Source organism: Oncorhynchus mykiss, chromosome 2 (genome assembly GCF_013265735.2).
Source record: "Oncorhynchus mykiss isolate Arlee chromosome 2, USDA_OmykA_1.1, whole genome shotgun sequence".
Classification (NCBI taxonomy): Eukaryota; Metazoa; Chordata; class Actinopteri; order Salmoniformes; family Salmonidae; genus Oncorhynchus; species Oncorhynchus mykiss.
The window spans coordinates 70,858,436-70,884,028 of record NC_048566.1 but is presented as its reverse complement, the minus strand read 5'-3'; the positions used below and the strand labels follow the sequence as shown (position 1 = coordinate 70,884,028).

The 25,593-nt window shown below is 46.5% G+C and overlaps 1 protein-coding gene across 2 annotated transcripts in view; it reads right to left on the bottom strand.

Annotated features, from left to right (window-relative positions):
• The window catches only part of igf1ra (insulin-like growth factor 1a receptor), a 110,748-nt gene that overhangs the window by 21,249 nt on the left and 63,906 nt on the right, over nt 1-25,593 (bottom strand). For both annotated transcript variants that reach the window (XM_036954830.1, XM_021570658.2), the window contains exons 3-10: nt 10,748-11,054; nt 8,840-8,976; nt 8,344-8,488; nt 7,378-7,586; nt 7,105-7,231; nt 6,770-7,005; nt 6,384-6,551; nt 5,961-6,168 (exon numbers count right to left, since the gene is read on the bottom strand). In XM_036954830.1, the coding sequence (XP_036810725.1) occupies nt 5,961-6,168; nt 6,384-6,551; nt 6,770-7,005; nt 7,105-7,231; nt 7,378-7,586; nt 8,344-8,488; nt 8,840-8,976; nt 10,748-11,054 (1,537 nt within the window). The remainder of the gene's footprint in view (nt 1-5,960; nt 6,169-6,383; nt 6,552-6,769; nt 7,006-7,104; nt 7,232-7,377; nt 7,587-8,343; nt 8,489-8,839; nt 8,977-10,747; nt 11,055-25,593) is intronic.

The window sequence follows — 25,593 nt, the reverse complement described above, 5'->3', positions numbered from 1 at the left end:
ACATTTAAGGGAGTGTGCACATGCGACTATTCTGTGTTGAGCTGTTAACATAGAAATAGGTACTCCTATATGCTTCATTTATTAATGTAACTTCAGTTGTTCTACAAACGTTGGGCTATATGTTCTGATTTTTAATACATTCTAAGGCTGCATGATGAGACTCTAATGATGATTTTTTTTAAAGTTGCTTGAAAGGCATGAGCTCTGCTTTGTTATTTGCACAGGCTGTACACACTTCGTCAGTCTCTCAGTCACAATTTGAGAAGTACTCGATAATGCCTCGAATTTCCAGGTGGCATCCCCCTTGTGTGGCCGTAATGCACCCTAAAATACATGCCTTTTGCAGCCATTCTCCCTAAATGCTGCCTGCTCCAAAACACCTCTCATCTCACTCACATGGTTCTCCATCACGTGATCAGGTCTTTCTCACAGGCAACAAGTGAAGACCGACACATCGGGGACGCAACTGTGCATATCCTTATCCAATTCCGAGGTGCATATTAAAGATATTGGAAGAACTGTTCACATGTACTTTTCATCAGCCAACAAGATGAGTGGGCCTAATGAACAGCAAAAGCACTAGTCTATGTCAATCTACTAATCCCCATAGTACAAAAGTCAACCTATTCTATTCTGTGCGAGAAATATATATTACAAACGTAGTCTGGGACAGTTGTGGGATGCGATAGATTCCAAATTAATACAACCAATTCTTGCCTTAAGCTGGGCATCATTCACAAGTGTTAATATATAATTCACAAGTGATAGGCTAATATTGACCCATATTCTTGATGTAATCTTGTCTTTACATATACTAAATAATATATGTGTGAAATGTGTTTTCATTTAGAATGGACTATTATGATTCACCTGTCTCGAAACGGGGGCAGGGGGGAAAATGCATGCCATCTCTGCACTTAAATAGCAAATGGGGGACGCTTTTCCTGTGGTTTATTTTCATGCCAGTCAGGTAGGCTATACTCCTGTTGTAAAGATAAGCAATGTGCTTAATATTTGCTTAATATTAGGATAAATAAATATAGTAGGTCTAGCCCAGGGCTGCCCAACACTCTTCCTGAAGATCTACCGTCCTGTGGGTTTTCAGTTCAACCCTAATTTAACACACCTGATTCTACTAATTAGCTGCTCAACAAGACCTTAACTAGCTGAATCAGATACCCTAAATTAGGGTTGCACTGAAAACCTACAGGACAGTAGCTCTCCAGGAAGAGAGTTGGGTAGCCCTGGTCTAGCCTATAGAAAGCTGATGGGATCCTCCTCTTTTTAATAGAGGCCACCATTTCTCACGCAATTACATTACCTGTAGACATGTTGCGCAACAGGAGCTCATGAGCTCTCATGAAGTGTTTTATTAGATTTTCGATTAGATTTGCATTGATGTCAGAGTGACTAGAGGGACAATAGAGTTTTTTTAATGGCGCTGAAGAGGATGGCTGACATCTTACATGCTCCAAACTAATTGTGCTATTTTGTCTTTTTTTTTTGCGTTGTTTGTAACTTATTTTTTTACTTATTTTGTACATAATGTTGCTGCTATCGTCTCTTATGACCGAAAATAACTTCTGGACATCAGAACAGCGATTGCTCACCACGAACTGGAAGAAGATTTTTCCTTTAACGAGTCTGAAGAGAAGGATATACTGCTCTCCCGGGAACAGGCCCAAATCCCCATCATTTGTGTGAAGAAAAGACGGCGGAAAAGAGGACGCAGATCGGGCTTCTGAGAATTCGTAGGCGAGCGAGCGAGTAAACTCCCACTGCCATCCATTCTACTTGCTAACATGCAATCATTGGAAAATAAAATGTATGACCAACGATTACGATTATCCTACCAATGGGACATTACAAACGGTAATATTTTATGTTTCACCGAGTCGCAGCTGAACGACGACATGGATAATATAGAGCTGGTGGGATTTTCCATGCACCGGCAGAACAGAGAAGCTACATCTGGTAAGACGAAGGGTGGGGGTGTGTGTCTTTGTCAATAACAGCTGGTGCGCGATGTCTAATATTAAAGAAGTCTCAAGGTATTGCTCGCCTGAGGTAGAGTACCTTATGATAAGCTGTAGACCACATTATCTACCAAGAGAGCTCTATATTATTCGTAGCCATCTATTTACCACCACAAAACGATGCTGGCACGAAGACCGCCTATCAACCAACTCTATAAGGCCATTAGCAAACAAGAAAATGCTAACCCAGAAGCAGCGCTCCTAGTGGCCGGGGACTTTAATGCAGGCAAACTTAAATCAGTTAAAATTTTTACCAGCATGTCACATGTTCAACCACAGGGAAAAACACTCTAGACCACCTTAACTCCACACACAACGATGCATACAAAGCTCTCCCCCGCCCTCCATTTGGTAAATCTGACCATAATTCTATCCTCCTGATTGCTGCTTACAAGCAAAAACTAAAGCAGGAGGTACCAGTGACTCGCTCAATACGGAAGTGGTCAGATGACGCGGATGCTACACTACAGGACTGTTTTGCTAGCACAGACTGGAATATGTTCCGGGATTCATCCAATAGCATTGAGGAGTATGCCACCTCAGTCAGTTATCGGCTTCATCAATAAGTGCATCGATGACGTCGTCCCCACAGTGACCGTACGTACAAATTCCAACCAGAAGCCATTGATTACAGGCAACATCAACATCTGCATCGAGCTAAAGGCTAGAGCTGCCGCTTTCAAGGAGCGGGACACTAATCCGGACACTTATAAAAAATCCCGCTTATGCCCTCAGACGAACCATCAAACAAGCAAAGCGTCAATACAGGATTAAAATTGAATCCTACTACACCGGCTCTGACGCTCGTCGGATGTGGCAGGGCTTGAAAACTATTAAGGACTACAAAGGGAAACTCAGACGCAAGCTGCCCAGTGACGCGAGCCTACCAGATAAGATAAATGCCTTTTATGCTCGCTTCGAGGCAAGCGACACTGAAGCATGCACGAGAGCACCAGCTGTTCTGGATGACTGTGTGATAACGCTCTCAGTAGCCGATTTGAACAAGACCTTTAAACAGGTCAGCATTCACAAAGCCGCAGGGCCAAATGGATTACCAGGACGTGTACTCAAAGCATGTGCGGACCAACCGGCAAGTGTCTTCACTAACATTTTCAACCTCTCCCTGACTGATCTGTAATACCTACACATTTCAAGCAGACCACCATAGTCCCTGTGCCCAAGGAAGTGAAGGTAAGCTGCCTAAATGATTACCGCCCTGTAGCACTCACGTCGGTAGCCACGAAGTGCTTTGAAAGGCTGGTCATGACTTATATCAACAGCATCAGCAATCAGCAACAGCAATATATCCTAGACCCATTCCAATTCGTATACCGCCCCAACAGATCCACGGATGATGCAATCTCAATTGCACTCCACACTGCCCTTGCCCACCTGGACAAAAGGAACACCTATATGGCAATGCTGTTCATTGACTACCGCTCAGCGTTCAACACCATAGTGCCCTCAAAACTCATCACTAAGCTAAGGCCCTTGGGACTAAACACCACCCTCTGCAACTGGATCCTGGCCTTGTTGACGGGCCGCCCCCAGGTGGTAAGAGTAGGCAACAATACATCTGCCTCGCTGATCCTCAACACTGGGGCCCCTCAGGGGTGTGTACTTAGTCCCCTCCTGTACTCGCTGTTCACCCATGACTGCGTGGCCAAACACAACTCCAACACCGTCATTAAGTTTGCTGACGACACATCAGTGGTAGGCCTGATCACTGACAACGATAAGACAGCCTATAGGGAGGAGGTCAGAGAACTGGCAGTGTGGTGCTAGGGCAACAACTTCTCCCTCAATGTGAGCAAGACAAAGGAGCTGATCGTGGACTAGAGGAAAGGGTGGGTCGAACAGGCCCCCATTAACATCAACGGAGCTGTAGTGGAGCGGGTCGAGAGTTTCAAGTTCCTTGGTGTCCACATCACCAACAAACTATCATGGTCCAAACACACCAAGACAGTCGTGAAGAGGTCACGACAAAACCTTGTCCCCCTCAGGAGACTGAAAAGATTTGGCATGGGACTCCAGATCCTCAAAAGATTCTACAGCTGCACCATCAAGAGCATCCTTACCAGTTGCATCACCACCTGGTATGGCAACTGCTCAGCATCTGACCATAAGGTGCTACAGAGAGTAGTGCGTACGGCCCAGTACATCTCTGGGGTCAAGCTTCCTGCAATCCAAAACCTATACAATATGTGGTGTCAGAGGTAAGCCCATAAAATTGTCAGAGACTCCAGTCACCCAAGTCATGGACTGTTTTCTCTGCTACCTTCATGTACAAATTACCTCAACTAACCTGTACCCCCACACACTGACTCGGTACTGGTACCCCCTGTATATAGACTCATTATTGTTTTGTTATTGTGTTACTTTTTATTATTTTGTATTTTTTACTTGAGTTTATTTGGTAAATATTTTCTTAACTCTTCTTTAACTGCACTGTTGGTTAAGGGCTTGTAAGTAAGCATTTCACCGTAAGGTCTACACTTGTTGTATTCGGCACATTTGACAAATAAAGTTTGCTTTGATTTGAGTACCAGGCAGTTGGCAGGTTTGGTAGTCTACTAATGACCAGCAGCAGCATCAGAGCTTGAGAAGCCTAATTAATGTGACTAAACGGTCACCTGGAATTTGACTGCCTTCGTGACTCGTGACCACCGGTGTGGCGGTAATACGGTCACCGCAACAGCCCTAGTCAGGACAAAGTATAAGCACTGGGATTTATCAAGCACTAGAGGCTTCACTCTGGAGGTTAACTAGGGGACTAGAATTTGTTTTCCATTCCATTTGTTTTGAGATAAACTGGTACTAATTCAGTGAATACTCAAAACTGTACCCTGAATACACAAACACAGTACTGCTCATGCACTCATTTACCTCAGACACACACACACAGTCTGATCTGCCATCTGGTATGGGGAAACAAGTGGCCTGAGTTTACCCTGAAAAAGGCTCAATTTCAAAACGCAATCAGTCTCTCAGTGTGAGTGAGTACATCTGTGTGTCTGTGTGTGTGTATGACAAAGAGTGAGTGTGTGTGTGGGAATGGGTTGGAGTCTTTAAACTGTAAAGCATCCGTAGCCACGAGCAAGGTAAAATGATAACACAACACAGATGTCAGTCCCCATTCTGGCAAACAAAAGGCTAACGGGCTTATAGTGTGCAGCCAGGCCAGCGAGCAGAGCGCAGGCCCTTCAGACTCATTAATCAGATCCCTCTCCCCGGGTTTGTTTGTGCTGCCTAAATTACAGCCTGCTAGGCCTTAATATCCTGCCGCCGCTGTCGTCATGGTGATGGAATCCACAAGTGCCGTAAGCAGGCCTTTGATCCCTGCACCCGTGTCTCTCTCTCTGTCAGGGTCCTCTGACACAGTTCCAGCCCAATCCCTTCCTACCTCCACCCTTCTGCTCCCCTCCCTCCTTCCCTCCCTCCCCTCTGCTCCCTTCCTCCCTCCCCTCTGCTCCCTCCCTCCCCTCTGCTCCCCTCCCTCCCTCCCTACCTCCCTCCCCTCTGCTCTCTCCCTCCCTCCCCTCTGCTCCCTCCCTCCCCTCTTCTCCCTCCCTCCCTACCTCCCCTCTGCTCCGTCCCTCCCTCCCCTCTGCTCCCCTCCCTACCTCCCTCCCCTCTGCTCCCTACCTCCCTCCCTCTAAACCCTGATGATGTTTAGATCCTGTCAGTCCCAGTCCCAGGGCTGGGTAATTACAACACCACTGTGTCCTGACCCTGGATCTCTCTCTAGGCTATTAAAGAAAACAGGACCCAGATTGTGAGCTCAGCTCTTTGATAATCATCTACAAAGCCTCAGAGAAGGGTTTGGTCCAAAAGCTGTTAACAATGGGGAAGGTAGAGTTTTACTATCTTACTGTTGTGTGATCTCTCTCCATAGAGGGATGCTGCCTGCTGTCTGGCACCTACCTGGGGGTGAAGATAGAATTGTGCAGGAAGTTCTCAAAGACTTTGCGGTAGGAGGCGTCGTCTATCTCTGCCTTCAGGTCCTCCTTGGTCTTGGGGCAGGGGCAGCAAGGGCCCTTATCCCCCCCAGACAGGTCAGACTTGGTGGGCTTGGTGTCCTCCTCCATGTCTGCCAACCCCGTGGCTGATATCCTGATGGGGATCTTCAGCTCTGTTGTACAGTGGGAGGGGAACGGGACCCGTTAGTGAATTACTTACCCGAAGAAAGCACAAATCCCCTGTGTACAGGGGATCTGAATACAAGGGTAGAACATATACAATACTTCTATTGGAGAATCAGTGCAAAAATCTATTATATCGATTCCATAATGTACACAGATAAAAATACAGAACAGGTTGGATAAGAAGAGGGGTTGGAATGCTGACCTTTGGAGCAGTAGTTGTGTTGGTACAACTCCCTGTCTTCAGCTTGCTGCTGCCAGCGGACCAGATAAAAAGTGAGATTGCCGTTAGGGTTGAGGGGAGGTGACCATTTCACCACCAGCTTGGAGGACGAGTTGGCATACGCACGGGCATCCATTGGCATAGACGGCTCTGTGACAAAAACACACACATGTTGAAATGTTGTGAATGGTGTTTACTATACAGTTTAAAACGTGTCATTTCCATGAAGCGTTTAATAACAGGGATGTATTTGATGAAGTTCTGATAAGAAGTATTTCAGTTTATCTTAGTTGGGTGAAAAGTTGTCCATGGCTGAGGTGACTTGCTGTTGTTTACAGAAGCTGTACTGTAGCCTAGTACTGTCTTACCTGAGGGTCTGGTACGTATGTAGACCACGTCACTCTTGGCTCCCGGGATGTGTTTGTCCTCCACCACCAGGGTGATGGCCTTGACAAAGATGGCGTACTGGGTCCAGGGCTTGAGTGGGGACAGCAACACACCAGGGTCTATCTCTTTGTCCTGAGGCAGGTCCACGTCAACCATGTTCCAACTGTTGGAGCCACACCCATCCTGGCCATCAAACTCTGTGATGTTTTGGTGCGGTCTGGAATACATGGAAAACACCACCTTCGGTAAATGTGAAGTATAAAGGCTCTATAGTAAAATAGTGTAATATCTGTGTGTGCTATATGCGAGCACTCACGCCTCCTTGTAGTAGACAATGAAGCTGATGAGGTCTCTGTAGTCTGGTGGTCTGTAGCGCTCCCAGGTCAGCTTGATCCGGTTACTCACCGTGCTGTTGGACTTGAACTTCAGGATGTGGCTCTCACCTATAAACACAAACCCCATCTTAGATATCCCCCTTACAGGAAACTCAATAGCGATATGATAAAATACTACATTGTATTAATTCAAGTACTGAATGAGCATAGAAAGTTAAAGTAATCCCACTCCAGATGTCCGGTGGTGTACTCACAGCTGGCTCTGTCCCCATTGTTGCGGAAATCGTCCTCCTCAAACTTCTCAGTGATTCCCGTCTTCTCCCACATCTTGTGTATCTCAGACATGCAGAGTTTGGGGTTGAAGCGGAAGGACAGCCTCCCAGCCCTGATGGTCAGGTTGTGTTGGGTCCAGTCCCACAGGTACTGCAGGCGCTGGTTGTCGATGGCAGAGAAAGCATACATCCTGATAAGGAGACAACAGACAGGTGTTCACTTCCTCATACACCTAGTAGCTGTGCTGTGGGCATAAATAGGGCCAAATCACTTTTCAATCCATTGATTTACTTTAAACACAGAATAGAGCACTGAGGATAAAGTTGTCAAAATGTTGTGTAGTGGTTGGCTCAGTTTTCCATCTGGTGGATGTGTAAAGGGAAGTAGATCGGGTGTCATTGTGCGGTTGTGTCTGTCTAACACTGAGCTGTACAGACAGAGAGGGCCAGAGATGAAACAGAGCGACTCAGAGCCTCTCAGCTCCATGGAACACCTCGGAAACTAGCAGAATGTCAGTGCTGCTCTAGAGCACTCCTCCTGCTGTAACTCTAGCCTGGGAGGGATGACAACAAGAGGCCTGAGAGGCTTTCCCACGACCCTCCTGGTCATCTCTAGAAACACACTCCCTATCTCTGACAAGGGATAGGCCGCTGGTGATGTTATGCTACAGCCAGAATAGGCTGGGAGACCTGAGAGTTTCTATTCAGATTGATAGCTCATCCACCTTTTCATTACATCACAAGGAGAGGTGCCATGTTGTCTTATGGTGGTTTTATGGGAATTCCTCACTGAAAATGTTATGACTGGAACCTTACTTACCCAAGCCACATATACAAATCATTCACAAGGCTTTCAAAACCGTCTGGGATACATCTACCATGAGATAAACGCTGACACTTCCCCTAATCCCCAGACATGGGTCGGACTCAGAGAGCGGCCTGTCGTACCCTTCCATGAGCTCCTCCCCGTTGATGTAGCGCAGGCTCTTGAGGAAGGAGAGCGAGCCTAGCGTGTGGGAGTGGCGGATCCTCACATAGCCTGTCACTGTCTGGATCAGCCCCATGAAGCTTTCCAGCTCTGAAGCGATGTTATCTGGAGAGAGGAGAGGGGAAAGTTAGCAAACACATACTCAGACACAACAGTCAGCGTGTGAGAACCCCTGCTCTGAACACATCAAATCCCACCGGTAACTGTACTGAACACATCAAATCCCACAGGCAACTGTACAGTCTAAAGATAAGCTGTAAGTCACCTTGTAAACTGAGCAAATACATAGCATAATAGCTAAATGTGATAATTGGTTTGGGGCACAGTGCAGGCAGCTGATGTAATGTTGACGACTCTGCGGCCCACACTAGCTCTCCCAGCGCCCCCGTGCTCCCTTCCCGGTCTCTGGGGAGACAGACAGACTGAGTGGTCCTGGTTACTGGTACTGGTACTCACTGCCACGGCGGATGTTGATGTGCAGGTTGCCTTTGATGACTGTACAGCCCATTAGAGACTGAGCAGCATCCACTGAGTCGATGGTCTTGGAGTCACAGATCTTATCACACAGGCCATCACAGGCACTGCAGAACATACTGTGATTGAGGAAGAGAGAGAAGAGGGAAAACAGTCAAGGAATGTCCTTAACCAAATAAAGCTACAAAATTACAATTTCCAAGAAACCAGATTAAGATGCCTCCCCCTAACTCACCCAAAATTTCAAAAAATGTGTCTAATGTTTGCTTTGAAATAGAAGCTCACTTTCTTTATGAACTGTGTAATCTTTTATGAGTGCTTAATTGAACCCTTGGTTTCGTGAGAGTGACTCACTAAATGGCCCTAAAGACAAAAAAAAAGACTGATATGTCCACAAATATATGGCAACAACAACTCAACATGGAACGTTTGGAGAATGAAAATCTAAATATGGAGACAAGTTACCCTGAGTCACAAACAAAGACATTCTCTTATTCAAACAGGGGAAATGTCAAATGGGGTAAATGTCCCGAGTTACAGCGCTGCTGTGAGGAATCCCTCATGAATGCCTTCAAGCAACATTCATAAAGTATTTTTTGTATCTTACGGTAATGCACCAATGGATGAGTTTTGTATACTGGGCACTGAGGTCAGCATCTTCCTCTGATTCTGAATTACATGGAATGTCTACAGGCTTCAATCATTCATGACCTAACATGACTTTCTGCCTGAAGCATTTTTATTTTTTTTTATCTCTGAAGCTTCTCTTTAAGAATGGAATCTCTGAGAGGACCAGGTGGGGAAGGGTTTCACATAGAATCTCTGAGAGGACCAGGTGGGGAAGGGTTTCACATAGAATCTCTGAGAGGACCAGGTGGGGAAGGGTTTCACATAGAATCTCTGAGAGGACCAGGTGGGGAAGGGTTTCACATAGAATCTCTGAGAGGACCAGGTGGGGAAGGGTTTCACATAGAATCTCTGAGAGGACCAGGTGGGGAAGGGTTTCACATAGAATCTCTGAGAGGACCAGGTGGGGAAGGGTTTCACATAGAATCTCTGAGAGGACCAGGTGGGGAAGGGTTTCACATAGAATCTCTGAGAGGACCAGGTGGGGAAGGGTTTCACATAGAATCTCTGAGAGGACCAGGTGGGGAAGGGTTTCACATAGAATCTCTGAGAGGACCAGGTGGGGAAGGGTTTCACATAGAATCTCTGAGAGGACCAGGTGGGGAAGGGTTTCACATAGAATCTCTGAGAGGACCAGGTGGGGAAGAGTTTCACATAGAATCTCTGAGAGGACCAGGTGGGGAAGGGTTTCACATAGAATCTCTGAGAGGACCAGGTGGGGAAGGGTTTCACATAGAATCTCTGAGAGGACCAGGTGGGGAAGGGTTTCACATAGAATCTCTGAGAGGACCAGGTGGGGAAGGGTTTCACATAGAATCTCTGAGAGGACCAGGTGGGGAAGGGTTTCACATAGAATCTCTGAGAGGACCAGGTGGGAAAGGGTTTCACATAGAATCTCTGAGAGGACCAGGTGGGGAAGGGTTTCACATAGAATCTCTGAGAGGACCAGGTGGGGAAGGGTTTCACATAGAATCTCTGAGAGGACCAGGTGGGGAAGGGTTTCACATAGAATCTCTGAGAGGACCAGGTGGGGAAGGGTTTCACATAGAGGTGAATTATTCAGAAGACCTCTGCATGCAAATTCAAAAAACAAACACAGGGCCAGAGAAACCCCACAACCAATATGTCAGAGGACTGTATACAGTAACAATAGTGCTGTATATAATAGTATAGATGACCCATAACAGGACCATGCTTGATCCTGGAGAGCCCTTTAGAGCCCTTTAGAGCCTTTGAGGTGAAGTGTGCTCTCTGCTCTCTTACCTATTGCTCTCATTGCGTGTAAAGCCTGATGGACACTCAGGCATGCACTCTCCTTCGTGAATGACAAAGTCAAAGTCGCTGGGCAGGTGCACGCGGGCACACAGGTCCATGGTGATGCAGCGCCAGCCCTCAAACTTGTAAGTGTCTGGGGGGCAGTGCTGCACGCAGCGGCCCTCGTGGTAGTAGTGCAGGCAGGCTGCGCAGGCCATGTCGTCGTCCGGCTCTGTACAGCTTCCCAGGCACTGGGCATGGCAACATTCACCACCGTCCGTACATGCCCTCCGCTCACACTTCTTCTCTGGGCACACTGGGCAAAACAGACAGAGAGAAACAGGTTAGTGAGATGACATGACTCGGTCAGAGTAAACAGTCACCATATTACAATAGGTCTGGGTGACAGGGTCAGAGTAAACAGTCACCATTTTACTATCGATCTGAGTGATATGGTCAGAGTAAACAGTCACTATATTACAATAGGTCTGGGTGACAGGGTCAGAGTAAACAGTCATCATTTTACAATAGGTCTGGATGACAGGGTCAGAGTAAACAGTCATCATTTTACAATAGGTCTGGATGACAGGGTCAGAGTAAACAGTCACCATATTACAACAGGTCTGGATGACAGGGTCAGATTAAACAGTCATCATTTTACAATAGGTCTGGATGACAGGGTCAGAGTAAACAGTCACCATATTACAACAGGTCTGGATGACAGGGTCAGAGTAAACAGTCATCATTTTACAATAGGTCTGGATGACAGGGTCAGAGTAAACAGTCACCATATTACAATAGGTCTGGATGACAGGGTCAGAGTAAACAGTCATCATTTTACAACAGGTCTGGATGACAGGGTCAGAGTAAACAGTCACCATATTACAACAGGTCTGGGTGACAGGGTCAGAGTAAACAGTCATCATTTTACTATCGATCTGGGTGCCAGGGTCAGAGTAAACAGTCACCATATTACAATAGGTCTGGGTGACAGGGTCAGAGTAAACAGTCATCATTTTACTATCAATCTGGGTGATAGGGTCAGAGTAAACAGTCACCATATTACAATAGGTCTGGATGACAGGGTCTGAGTAAACAGTCACCATTTTACTATCGATCTGGGTGACAGGGTCAGAGTAAACAGTCACCATATTACAATAGGTCTGGATAACAGGGTCAGAGTAAACAGTCACCATTTTACTATCGATCTGGGTGACAGGGTCAGAGTAAACAGTCACCATATTACAATAGGTCTGGATAACAGGGTCAGAGTAAACAGTCATCATTTTACAATAGGTCTGGATAACAGGGTCAGAGTAAACAGTCATCATTTTACAATAGGTCTGGATAACAGGGTCAGAGTAAACAGTCATCATTTTAAAATAGGTCTGGATGACAGGGTCAGAGTAAACAGTCACCATATTACAACAGGTCTGGATGACAGGGTCAGAGTAAACAGTCACCATATTACAACAGGTCTGGGTGACAGGGTCAGAGTAAACAGTCATCATTTTACAATAGGTCTGGATGACAGGGTCTGAGAGAAAACACACTAATGCAGCTAACAGATAAAGCACAGCTCACTGTTTAAGCTCATATACAGTCTTGAAATACAATAAATGAAAATGAAAAGGCTTTTAGACTGGAATACATTTATGAGCTTCTTCCCCTAGAGAGGAAAAAGGGTTAAATGGGTTAACTATTATTAGACTTATATCAAGTGTTCTGAGGACAGGAGTGAGGATAGGTGACATGACGAGACTCGGATTAAGCTGGACGGTGTGTGTGTGTGTGTGCATGTGTGTGTGCGTGTGTGTGTGTGTGTGTGTGTGTGTGCGCGTTTACACACTATGTGTGCGTGCCTAGCCTGTTCTGTGCTCGTTGGAGGTCGAGGAGAGGCAGGCTTTAGGATTAGTGGGCTGTAAAATGGTAATCGCTGAGCAGAGCTGGGGAGCTGTAGAGCGCTGTCAGAGAGGAAGTGGTGTGCCGTCAGGGCGGCGAATGTTTGCGCAGGGCCCCACGCTGCTCTATGCCAGCCTTGTTAGTAAACTGCAGAGCTGGACCCACTACAGATACATATTATTGCTGTTTGGGACTATTAAGGGAATTTGAGGGAGGGGAAAGAGAGAGTGGAGAGCAATAGAGGTTGTCTCGCCAGTAGTTGGAGATCCATTGACTCCAGGAGCAGTGGAGGGCTCCAGAACAAGGTCGAAGAGAAGAACCTACGGACGTACAGTACAGCCCTACCAGCCCTACCAGATTACAGTACAGCCCTACCAGCCCTACCAGATTACAGTACAGCCCTACCAGATTACAGTACAGCCCTACCAGCCCTACCAGATTACAGTACAGCCCTACCAGATTACAGTACAGCTCTACCAGCCCTACCAGATTACAGTACAGCCCTACCAGATTACAGTGCAGCCCTACCAGATTACAGTACAGCCCTACCAGCCCTACCAGATTACAGTACAGCCCTACCAGATTACAGTACAGCCCTACCAGACCTACCAGATTGCAGTACAGCCCTACCAGATTACAGTACAGCCCTACCAGCCCTACCAGATTACAGTACAGCCCTACCAGATTACAGTACAGCCCTACCAGATTACAGTACAGCCCTACCAGAACCCAGTACAGCCCTACCAGATTACAGTACAGCCCTACCAGATTACAGTACAGCCCTACCAGATTACAGTACAGCCCTACCAGATTACAGTATAGCCCTACCAGCCCTACCAGATTACAGTACAGCCCTACCAGAACCCAGTACAGCCCTACCAGATTACAGTACAGCCCTACCAGATTACAGTACAGCCCTACCAGATTACAGTGCATCCCTTTATTCAAGTATGTTTTTTATGAAGGGACTTGCCACCCAAGTCAAGAGTAAAAGACTCCAAAGAAAACCCTCATCTTATGCATCATAGGCTATACAATCCCAGACAGCTAGACAGAGACAGAGCGGTCTGATTTTCAGTCAATTGCTTGAGAAACAACATTGATGTATTTCATTGGTTTACCAATATTGTGCCTTAACTAGGGACAAAAATGACACCACTTACAGAGCTCAGAACTCCTATCCAAACTACCAGAGCAGCTTCCAAGACAGATGAACTTCCTTCAAGACCGTGAGAAAATCAACAGTAAAATGATTATGTGGAGAACACTGGCATGTTTCAAATTAAGCTTTTAGCGACATGAATAACAGAATAGTCAGTGTTTACTGAGGATAGCAAAAGGACTGAACCGCACAACAATGTGGTATAAATAACAAAGCATTCCCTCTGGTTGAGACAGACACTGACTTTGATTACAATAGTAGGAAAGACAGGCTCCAAACAGTCCATTGGATTTGCTGCCCTATCAACTCTACAACTACAAGACTTTAAATCCGCCTGTAATCAGCTCTGAATATCCGACCAGGTATTAGGCCTATGCTGTAAGATGTTTAGACCTAAGTGGTATTAACCCATAGTTAGTACTGCTTATTATAATCCTTATGTGCTATTTGCTGATGTCTCCGGCAGGAGAAGAGGAGGAGAGGAGACTCACTAGTTCTAATGTGTTAAAGGTCACCTGAGTTTGGTCAGGAAAGGGAAAATTACTTTTTCAGGGGCCCCAGGGATGCATGAGGGAAAGTGAGGCAGCATATCCCCATGGTAACTCATGCACAATGATAGGAGCTCTAATCTGGAGGCCAAGGGAAGTCTACTACACAGAGACAGGCCTGGGTGTGGGCCCAAGTGAATTGACGTGCAGGTGCCCTTGGTGACCCAGTGCTTTTTGCAAAGGATTGTCCCCTGTGTGAAGAGGATCTAGCTAGTAAAATACCAACTCCAACTGAGAAGGCCAACGGCGAGCAACACGACGACACTCCTGGTCCCTTAGCAACGGCGTCCTGGGGCCAAGCGCTGCAGGCTGGACGGGCACAGCCAAACACACATACACATGTCTCCATCATTCTGGTCTGTTCAGGCCTATACATGCCACAGCACTAATGAGGAAATGCACTCATTGTGTGTTTATTGGGGTAATTAATCTGCATACTGACATATAGAATGATACTCAATCACTGAGTGTGATGTAGAGAGAGAAAGAGTATGAGAAAAAGAAAGAGAGAGAGAGAGAGAGAGAGAGAGAGGGAGTGTGTATAGTAGGGGTGTTTTTTCGAGAGACAAGTTTGTTTGCTTGTGTAAGACGTGTCTGGTGTCAGAAGATCAGCGGTGCTTGTGAATCAGGGGAGAGAAGGAGTGGGGCTAAACTAATCTCAACATGAATATTTCATGCTGTTTTACCAAACATCTGTGTAAGTTAAGGAGAACGTGACAATGCACTACAGCAATTCTGCAGTGCAAACACATCATACTCCCACAGTAGAAACTAGCCTAGCACTTATCTTCCTAACAGGGGAGGACACTCTTTCATCATTCCCACTCCTAACCATTTCTCAAATAGTTGAGATTCTTTCTCACATTGGTCAAATCACAAGCTGAACATACAAGAGGTTCCTCAAACATTCCATCAGAGTTTTGTAATCAACTAGAAAAACTGAAAAAATGTCATGAACAAACAAAAAATGCTAACATTTTCAGCTATTTAGTTAAAACAACACAGGCATTATCCTTTTTAATTCTTCTGATACCTTTAGCCAACACTTCGGCTAATCACTCCATTTATTGCCATCCAGAATGTGATAATTTGTTTATTACTGATCAGCTCCTCACCTTTAGCACACAGGAGTGAATGTGGGAAAACCTTTTCTAAACCCTATCACAGTGGAATGAGTATGGGTGGCAAATGAGAACTACACTTCCTTAAATAGCCAAATGGTCCTTTTATGAGCTATATATAGCTACACCATTCCTCGTTCCAATTCCAACTCTCTAACCAGGCTCTGGCTCAATGCTCCATAAATACCCAGCCATTCTGGACCTACTCCATGAAGAGAAATGCTTTTCCTTTAACTAGCCTATCCAATGCCAACACATATTAGTCATTGATCTCGGAGTTGATTCCCATATTTTCATGATGGAGGTGAACAGAGAGAGAAAGAAAAGCAGAGAGGAGAAAAAAAACAGGAAGCCATTCATTTCTTGGAACTCTGCCAAAAGGGGGCAGCCCAGGCAAACTCAAAGGGGCCTCGCTGGGAGAGGTTCCGCATCATTTAAACAGATTCCTCAATGAAGAGAAATTCCAAACATGCATACCTTCCGCTGGGAGGAAGAGGGTGGAGTTGCTGCCTAACAATCCATATAAGTCAAGCCCATTTCCCTGTGTGACCAAGCAACCCGTGGTATCAAGGATACAATCCTGTATTTATAGATGCTCCAAGTGCAGCCAGCCTATTTCCACGCTGCTCGCTCTACACACAGCTATGCATGGCTATGTTCCCACTGCTTCAGAAGAAAGGGAAGAGACCACCAGACTACCTAACAAGGAAGGGGCTCCACGCAGGACTGGTCAGAGAGTATGTCTCATCAATTTAGGAGTTAGTTAGGCCCAATAGTCCTTATCAGGAAGGAGTGCTCTATATTGCACAGTATTGATCTAAAGGAGATGAATCACAATTGACATGTATATCACTGAATTAAGGCTAAAATGTAAATAGATACAGTATAAAAAAGTGAAATTTCAGTTATCCTTCATTAAAAATGAAAGAGTTCATTATGATACTGGAACACTGGGCTTAGATAATATTAGCTGTGAATTGTTGTTGTGCCCAGTCATGTGTGACCGTCAGTAGAGAGAGCTGACAACACACTCCTGCTGCAGTGAACCAGAGGGTTGGGGAGTGGGTGTAGGAGTTTTGTACCATACTCTTATCCCTGCACAATCTCTCCCTCCCCTCTCCCAGTGAAAACTGTCAGGTCAGACGCCATAGACACTGCAGCTGCCCAGCCTGCCCCCGCTGCATGCTGCAAAATCACTGCAACGTGAGGAGCAGCACGGTCCATCTCCTCTGTAGTAAACAACACAATGAACACAGAGAGAGAGACAGAGAATGGGCTCACCGCAGAGACATCCACACATTCCTGTACCCTCCAAGTAATAAAAGGAGAATGAACGAAGAGCTACAGTAAAATCAGTGCTGTAACAGACTGGAAAACATAGATGCTGTATAAAAGCCCATTGACCCACTTGGATGTTTTTCCTGTCATATGTTGCTGCCTGTGGTCTGAAGTCACTGGAGGAGCCTATGTAAAGTATCCCCAGAGTGTTCTGGGCAGCTCAGTAATCAAGGAGTAGAATGTTAACCCCTTTATCCTCTGAACCAGCACAATAACACACTTCAAGAGACTAGACTCAAATACAGGCTATAATAAACCCCGGATATCCTCTAGTTCTGTAGTAGAGGGATGAGAATGCTCATCTTGCTGCAGGAATGCTACTGCAGGGCCAGGATGCAGATAAGTGGTCTGAGAGGTTTGGCTGACAAGCAGCATCTGCATCAGAGAGAGAGCGTCAGATCCTTGCATCGAGAAGGCTCACTGGCGGTGGGCATGTGATCATGGGGAGCTGTTGCGATCTTGGGTTTAGTAGCCTATGGGAACTTGATGTGACCCTCCATCTGGCCTGACATTGCTCAATCTGATATTTATACATGTTTTATTTAAATTCTTTGGATTATGTGTGTATAGATAGGTATTACTGCACTGTTGGAGCTAGAAACACAAGCATTTTACTGAACCTGCGATAACATCTGCAAATCTGTGTACACAACCAATACACTTTCATTTGATTTTCAATTTTGCAATATCTATGCTTTTCAAGGCCAGAAATAAAAACAATAAATATAATCCTATAGTAATAACAAAAATAGCAGTTATTAAATAAAAATAACACCTAATATTATACACATTGGATTATTATTATTATTATTAAATACATTCTTATAATCCTAGATATCCAATGTGCCAGTGTCATGAATAGGATGTGCGACGTGTGCAACAGAGTTGGGAAATGATTCATGATTTACTGGGGAGGAGTTTGAGGGGGTGTAACTGGGAGAGATTTCTTGTGGACTAATAACAGACGTGCAGGGGCGGTTCTGGATGATTGGCATGTTATTGAGTCTGGAGTAGAGATGGTAAACAATTATTCTCTGGTGAGGGGAGTGGGAGGGGGAGCTGTAACCATGGTGATTAAATATGCCTTTTTCAGCATACAGTGACTATACCTTCAGGAAAAAACCTGAAAAGATGTTGTTTGATACACTACAATACAATTCCACTCTCAAAACTCAAAAGTCCCCTTTGTTGTAGAGGATGTTATTTTGCCTTCGCTGGAACAAAACCTGCATGTTTTAGGGGCCAAAAACGTTGAGAAATGAGTATCAAAGGAATATCTACTCATTATCTAATCACAACCATGATCTTTGAATGGTAGTTAAATGCCATCTCGTATGTCATCTGACCTGGAAACAAGCCTACATCTGTGGCAAATCAATGTACCATATGTTCGATTAGATTGTTATCTCCTTCCTTGCTCTATTAACATGGTCCCATTAACAGTTCAAGTAATCTGCATGCATCCATTTATTGCAATTTCCAGCCTATACACGAAGACCATCTATGGAGATTAAAACTAGTGAGCTCAGTGCTGACCCCAGCAGTCAGGTAAAGTAGCCACTCATTTTGTAAACAGTGTCAAAGCTCTCCGTCTCAAGATTACCAGCAGAGCCAAGAGCAGTAGCAGCAGTCTGCAGCCGTCTGGACCAACCGCCTCCACAGGCCTGTGTAGCTCCTGCAGCCTGAGTCCTCCCCCACCCCCAGCTCCCTGGCCTCCATCGGGCCACATCCTCATCCAGCAACCCGATCCTCCCCTGGAGCCCCCAGCGGATCACATCAGCACAGCGAGCCAGATCGAGAGAGGATGCTTCCTTCCTACACTCAGCCTAGAACAGCCAAAGGCAAACAGCACCAACAAATCCAAAACTACTGTTGCTGTTACAGCGAAGCGTTTCAAGGACTAGCTCAAATTGGCCGATTTAATCAGATGTTTTGCACATTTACAGACACAACATCCGCTTGTTTGTTCATGGAGTTACTGTAGGCCTACATGTTTTGCTTTAAACTGTATTTTTATGGTCAAACTCTATAGCGTCTACAATCATACCTGATCTAGTTTTCTCATGCAGACAGCTGGCTCAGGAAAGCTTGAAAAAAGTATCTTCAGTGTTTTGCAGGTGTACGTGAACTCATTCCTCTCAGCCCAGCATTTTTTTGAGTCTCTTCCAATCCCATGCCCACTAAAGACCAGCACTGTGTTTTTCACTAAGGTATGTGCTGGTCTGTGTGTTCAGGCATGCATGGCATTTCACATCACCCATGTTCAGTCACAACAACACACACCCCTTCCTTCCACCCTCAGGCCTCAGGGAGCTGCTGCCTGCTAATGTTGTCTTACACATATGCAATACATTAATATATAGAACTGTGTTTTCCTATCGTATATGCATGAGAGACCATATAGTGGAGAGCATTTTGAGTATAGGCTTACTTTTAAGCAGCTTTAGTGCCACATAGAATGTCTTCTGTTAAACATCTGTAAATATTGTTGTTATACTTTTTTTTCAAAATGGCTTAAATATCAAACATACTTTTAGGAGTCAGGGAATGGAAACATATTTAACCTTTATCAGCTAACAGCAGTGAGTCTTACACAGTTATATACAGGAAGGGATTCTGGTCATAGAGAGATGGAGAATGTTTGGAGCCTCATATTTGACGGGGACCCTTCCTGGATCCTAAATGTGTTGTCTAAATATGATGGTTGTGTGAGGTCCTGGGCTTCAGAGATGAGGCAGCCCAGTCTCTCATCCCAGTCTCTCATCCCAGTCTCTCATCCCAGTCTCTCATCCCAGTCTAACAGCCCAGTCTCCCAGCCCAGTCTCTCAGCCCAGTCTCTCATCCCAGTCTCTCATTCCAGTCTCTCATCCCAGTCTCCCAGCCCAGTCTCCCAGCCCAGTCTCTCATCCCAGTCTCTCATCCCAGTCTCCCAGCCCGGTCCCTCATCCCAGTCTCTCATCCCAGTCTCTCATCCTAGTCTCCCAGCCCAGTCTCCCACCCCAGTCTCTCATCCCAGTCTCACAGCCCAGTCTCCCAGCCCAGTCTCTCATCCCAGTCACTCATCCCAGTCTCTCATTCCAGTCTCTCATCCCAGTCTCCCAGCCCAGTCTCCCAGCCCAGTCTCTCATCCCAGTCTCTCAACCCAGTCTCCCAGCCCAGTCTCTCATCCCAGTCTCCCAGCCCAGTCTCCCAGCCCAGTCTCCCAGCCCAGTCTCTCATCCCAGTCTCACAGGCCAGTCTCTCATCCCAGTCTCTCATCCCAGTCTCTCATCCCAGTCTCCCAGTCCAATCTCTCATCCCAGTCTCCCATCCCAGTCTCTCATCCCAGTCTCTCATCCCAGTTTCCCATTCCAGTCTCTCATCCCAGTCTCTCATCCCAGTCTCTCATCCCAGTCTCCCAGCCCAGTCTCTCATCCCAGTCTCCCAGCCCAGTCTCTCATCCCAGTCTCCCAGCCCAGTCTCTCATCCCAGTCTCTCATCCCAGTCTCCCAGCCCAGTCTCTCATCCCAGTCTCCCAGCCCAGTCTCTCATCCCAGTCTCCCAGCCCAGTCTCCCAGCCCAGCCTCTCATCCCAGTCACCCAGGCCAGTCTCTCATCCCAGTCTCTCATCCCAGTCTCTCATCCCAGTCTCCCAGTCCAATCTCTCATCCCAGTCTCCCAGCCCAGTCTCTCATCCCAGTCTCTCATCCCAGTCTCCCATTCCAGTCTCTCATCCCAGTCTCCCAGTCCAATCGCTCATCCCAGTCTCCCAGCCTTGTCTCCCAGCCCAGTCTCTCATCCCAGTCTCTCATCCCAGTCTCCCAGCCCAGTCTCCCAGCCCAGTCTCTCATCCCAGTCTCCCAGCCCAGTCTCTCATCCCAGTCTCTCATCCCAGTCTCCCAGCCCAGTCTCTCATTCCAGTCTCTCATCCCAGTCTCCCAGCCCAGTCTCTCATCCCAGTCTCTCATCCCAGTCTCCCAGCCGTCCTCTCATCCCAGTCTCCCAGCCCAGTCTCTCATCCCAGTCTTCCAGCCCAGTCTCTCATCCCAGTCTCTCATCCCAGTCTCCCAGCCCAGTCTCTCATCCCAGTCTCCCAGCCCAGTCTCTCATCCCAGTCTCTCATCCCAGTCTCCCAGCCCAGTATCTCATCCCAGTCTCCCAGCCCAGCCTCTCATCCCAGTCTCCCAGGCCAGTCTCTCATCCCAGTCTCTCATCCCAGTCTCTCATCCCAGTCCAATCTCTCATCCCAGTCTCCCAGGCCAGTCTCTCATCCCAGTCTCTCATCCCAGTCTCTCATCCCAGTCCAATCTCTCATCCCAGTCTCCCAGCCCAGTCTCTCATCCCAGTCTCTCATCCCAGTCTCCCATTCCAGTCTCTCATCCCAGTCTCTCATCCCAGTCTCTCATCCCAGTCTCCCAGCCCAGTCTCTCATCCCAGTCTCTCATCCCAGTCTCCCAGCCCAGTCTCTCATCCCAGTCTTCCAGCACAGTCTCTCATCCCAGTCTCCCAGCCCAGTCTCTCATCCCAGTCTCTCATCCCAGTCTCCCAGCCCAGTCTCTCATCCCAGTCTTCCAGCACAGTCTCTCATCCCAGTCTCCCAGCCCAGTCTCTCATCCCAGTCTCTCATCCCAGTCTCCCAGCCCAGTCTCTCATCCCAGTCTCCCAGCCCAGTCTCCCAGACCAGTCTCTCATCCCAGTCTCCCAGCCCAGTCTCTCATACCAGTCTCTCATTCCAGTCTCCCAGCCCAATCTCTAATCCCAGTCTCCCAGCCCAGTCTCTCATCCCAGTCTCTCATCCCAGTCTCCCATCCCAGTCTCTCAATCCAGTCTCCCAGCCCAGTCTCTCATCCCAGTCTCCCAGCCCAGTCTCTCATCCCAGTCTCCCATCCCAATCTCTCATCCCAGTCTCTCATCCCAGTCTCCCATCCCAGTCTCTCATCCCAGTCTCCCATCCCAGTCTCTCATCCCAGTCTCCCAGCCCAGTCTCTCATCCCAGTCTCCCAGCTCAGTCTCTCATCCCAGTCTCTCATCCCAGTCTCCCAGCCCAGTCTCTCATCCCAGTCTCTCATCCCAGTCTCTCATCCCAGTCTCCCAGCTCAGTCTCTCATCCCAGTCTCCCAGCTCAGTCTCTCATCCCAGTCTCCCAGCCCAGTCTCCCAGCCCAGTCTCCCAGCCCAGTCTCTCATCCCAGTCTCTCATCCCAGTCTCCCAGTCCAGTCTCCCAGCCCAGTCTCTCATCCCAGTCTCCCAGCCCAGTCTCCCAGCCCAGTCACTCATCCCAGTCTCCCAGCCCAGTCTCTCATCCCAGACTCCCAGCACAATCTCTCAGCTCATGCCCAGACAGACACAGATAGACAGAGAAGGCATCTAGATCTTATTTTTTGTCCAAACAGTGCCCTCAGCATTCTCCCTTATTAATTCAGGAAACTCTCCAAGTTCATCTGAGGACTCTTCACGGCGGCTGAGTTCAAGCTGTCATGAATGAAAAACAGGTTGGAACGGAACTCTCTCTCTCCTCTCATTCTTGTTTTTTCGTCTTGTCATCTCCCGGTGTGACTAACCTGCCTACTAAGACATTGCTCAAATTAACGACAGCGTGTCATTTGATCTCCACTCTCCTCCAATGTAGAGCGCTTTCAAATCAAGGAGTTATTGAGATGCATGTTTTGTGACAGCCAACTAAATGTATCATGAAATAAACATTGGGAATATAGTGCATACTGCATTTTTCTGGCAAACCCATTCACACAAGAATGAATGGCCATGTTAATGAGTGTCAGCAAGAGCAAATCAAATTACTGTCTGTTTTGTTCTGGTCAGGCATGAAGATGATGACATTCATGGTAGAACACAAACATGGAAGCATTCCGGCACACAAGGTTATATTTGGCAGGGCCAAAGCAGCCATGTCTTCTCACTGGCTCAAACACACATTAGTATGGGAAAGGGCAAACTCGGTGAGAAACCAGGCTAGGCTTTTTTTCACCGATTTGGAGGTGTTTCCTCTCACTGTAAGTGGCTTCTAAAAATACCTGAGTTACCAGATCTGCTTCATTAAATGCACTGTGTTTCCTGGCAGCCCTGAGCTGGCTGGCTGGCTAGTTGGCTGGCTGTTTGGCTGGCTGCCTATTTGGCTGGCTGGCTGGCTGGCTGACTGACTGACTGGCTGGCTTGCTAGCTGGCTTGCTGGCTAGTCTGTCCCTCACACCCCCACTCAACACATGACCATATATTCCCTCCTCCCAGCACTACAGACATATACACCAGTACTATTTCCCTATATCCAAAGGAACAAAAACAACTTAGCACATGATTTCTTGCCACGTGTCTGCATGTTCACCTAAATTATGCCCCATACTCCCACTTAGCACATTCCATAGCATATACCATATTTTATTAAGTTGTGCTAGACTCCAATCACAACAATATAACTACATATGACTCCAATCACAACAATATAACTACACATGACTCCAATCACAACAATATAACTACATATGACTCCAATCACAACAATATAACTACACATGACTCCAATCACAACAATATAACTACACATGACTCCAATCACAACAATATAACTACACATGACTCCAATCACAACAATATAACTAACTACACATGGCTCCAATCACAACAATATAACTACACATGACTCCAATCACAACACTATAACTACACATGGTCTTTGTCCCCTTCTCCATGACTTGTTTTGGTGAGTGACGCACTTCAGTGTGGCTCTGCACCTCCCTGTCCCCAGACTGCAGGAGTCAGAGACTAGGAGCATTATAGGGGAACATTACATCACAACACAAGCTAATACTAAAACTGGCCAACACCTTGGCTGCAAACGTCCTTTTTCATGAACTGGATTATTACTCTGCCTGTAAGTACGCTGTCTGCACAGAACAGAGACTGAGAGTCCACAAGCACAGAGCCAATCAGAGCCTCTGGATTGTGGCGGTTCTGATGCTGCCAAGCCCTATTTTTGTGGATAGCCATCTGCAGCTTTGCGGCAGGCTTCAGTACGATTGGCACACAGCACACACACTTCATCCTGGCACTGCGGCTTGCACACACTGCTGGCACAACATCTGGATTTAAAATGACATCTGTATTTTACATTTACTTCAAGGAAGCCCTAATCCTGATTAAGCAGACAAACATTTACTCTCACTTAAAAAGCGGATGAAGCTGTATTCATATTCACTCTAGGCCTCCTCATTTGGATAAATTGGGAGTGCTTTACCAAAACAGATAATGTCATTAATGAATTGCTAATCTGACAGCTGGTGGATAGAAAATCCTCAAATGATACTTAAATGTGTAGTTGCAGTGTGCGTGTGTGTGTGTGTGTGTGTGTGTGTGTGTGTGTGTGTGTGTGTGTGTGTGTGTGTGTGTGTGTGTGTGTGCTCGCGTGTTCTAACCCAGACGACGGTTCTGTTGTCTTTAGCCACTCTTTAACAGAGGTTGTCAGGGGCGATACGTCTGACTCTGCAGTCTCTTCTCTTATCTTTCCTCTCTCGATCTCTCTTCTCTCCCTCCTATTTCTCTCCCTCCCTCTCCCTCTCTCTCTCTCTCTCTCTCTCTTGTGCGACCGTGGCCAGGCAGCTGGCACACCCAGACCAGCCTTTGGCGAGAGACATTTTGTTTTGCTGCCTATTTCACTGGCTTTCTCTGTCTCGTTTTGTTATGGGAATGCCAGCAAGCGTCTTCCACTTCTCCTGCTGGCATCCCGATCTTCAAGAAAACATTGGTGGCCACTTAGGATCTGACATCTGGCAGGGAGCCCCGTTTCCCAGTGTCTTTTCATTTTCATATTGTGTTTCTCAAGGATTCACATGGTTGGTGTGTGGATGTTTTTCTACTTTAAAAAGGACCAGCCAAGGGTTCAACAAGTGCAGTTGTGCCTGGTCTTGACATCTGTTGAAATAGGGCAGAAAGATAGTGAAGTTGGGCAGACTAAGGGCTTTGTTTGGATTTTGGATGTTCGGCCTTTCAAGTGTAATGGTCTGATAACGTTCGCCTGACTGTATCAATAGGTAGGCCATGATAACATGATGACCAACTACCCAACACAAAGTACCATAAGCTTCATTTCACATGAAAGAGACGTAGCCTAGGATCTTTCACATCACATGGATATCAAGGGTTCAATGCTTGTTCTGCTCATTTCCTACCTGCCTATCTATTGTAAAGCCCAGGACTCTCTGGACGTTCATGGACACTTGAACAAAAATACAGAGGAGAAAAAAAGGCCACTCATACTGAATTACTGCCATGTTTACACACTGATAAGATTATAGAGGTGTGGTCATATTAGAAGATACACTCCTTTTGTATTGTTGACACAATACATATTTAAGAGTGTTACACACCCTCCCTTGTTTCCAATTTCATCCTGTTTTATCAAAAGGCCAATTCAGAACGCAAATAGTGGAGACAAGATATTAGCAATCTTCTTTATGCTCCTCTGTTAGAGAGGACAATAAAAACTGCCGGTATGTGTTATGGTGAGGATTAGACGGCTTTGATTACACTAAGACGCTATTATATTGCCGTAAACAATGAACTCAGAATAGCTTGTCCTCATTAAGCATTGGGTAACAACAGCACCAAATAAGGCTCTGCAGTTACACATGCTGTGGTACAAAAAAACGTCACTGTTTACGGTCTTTGAACAAATTAGTGGTTACGTCACCTAAGTTTCTCCCTCGGACCGAGCGAACACAGTCCGAGCTTTGCAGGATAACTGAAGTTAATCTGGGGTATTGTACCACACCTTTTACACTACTGACTTCAGAT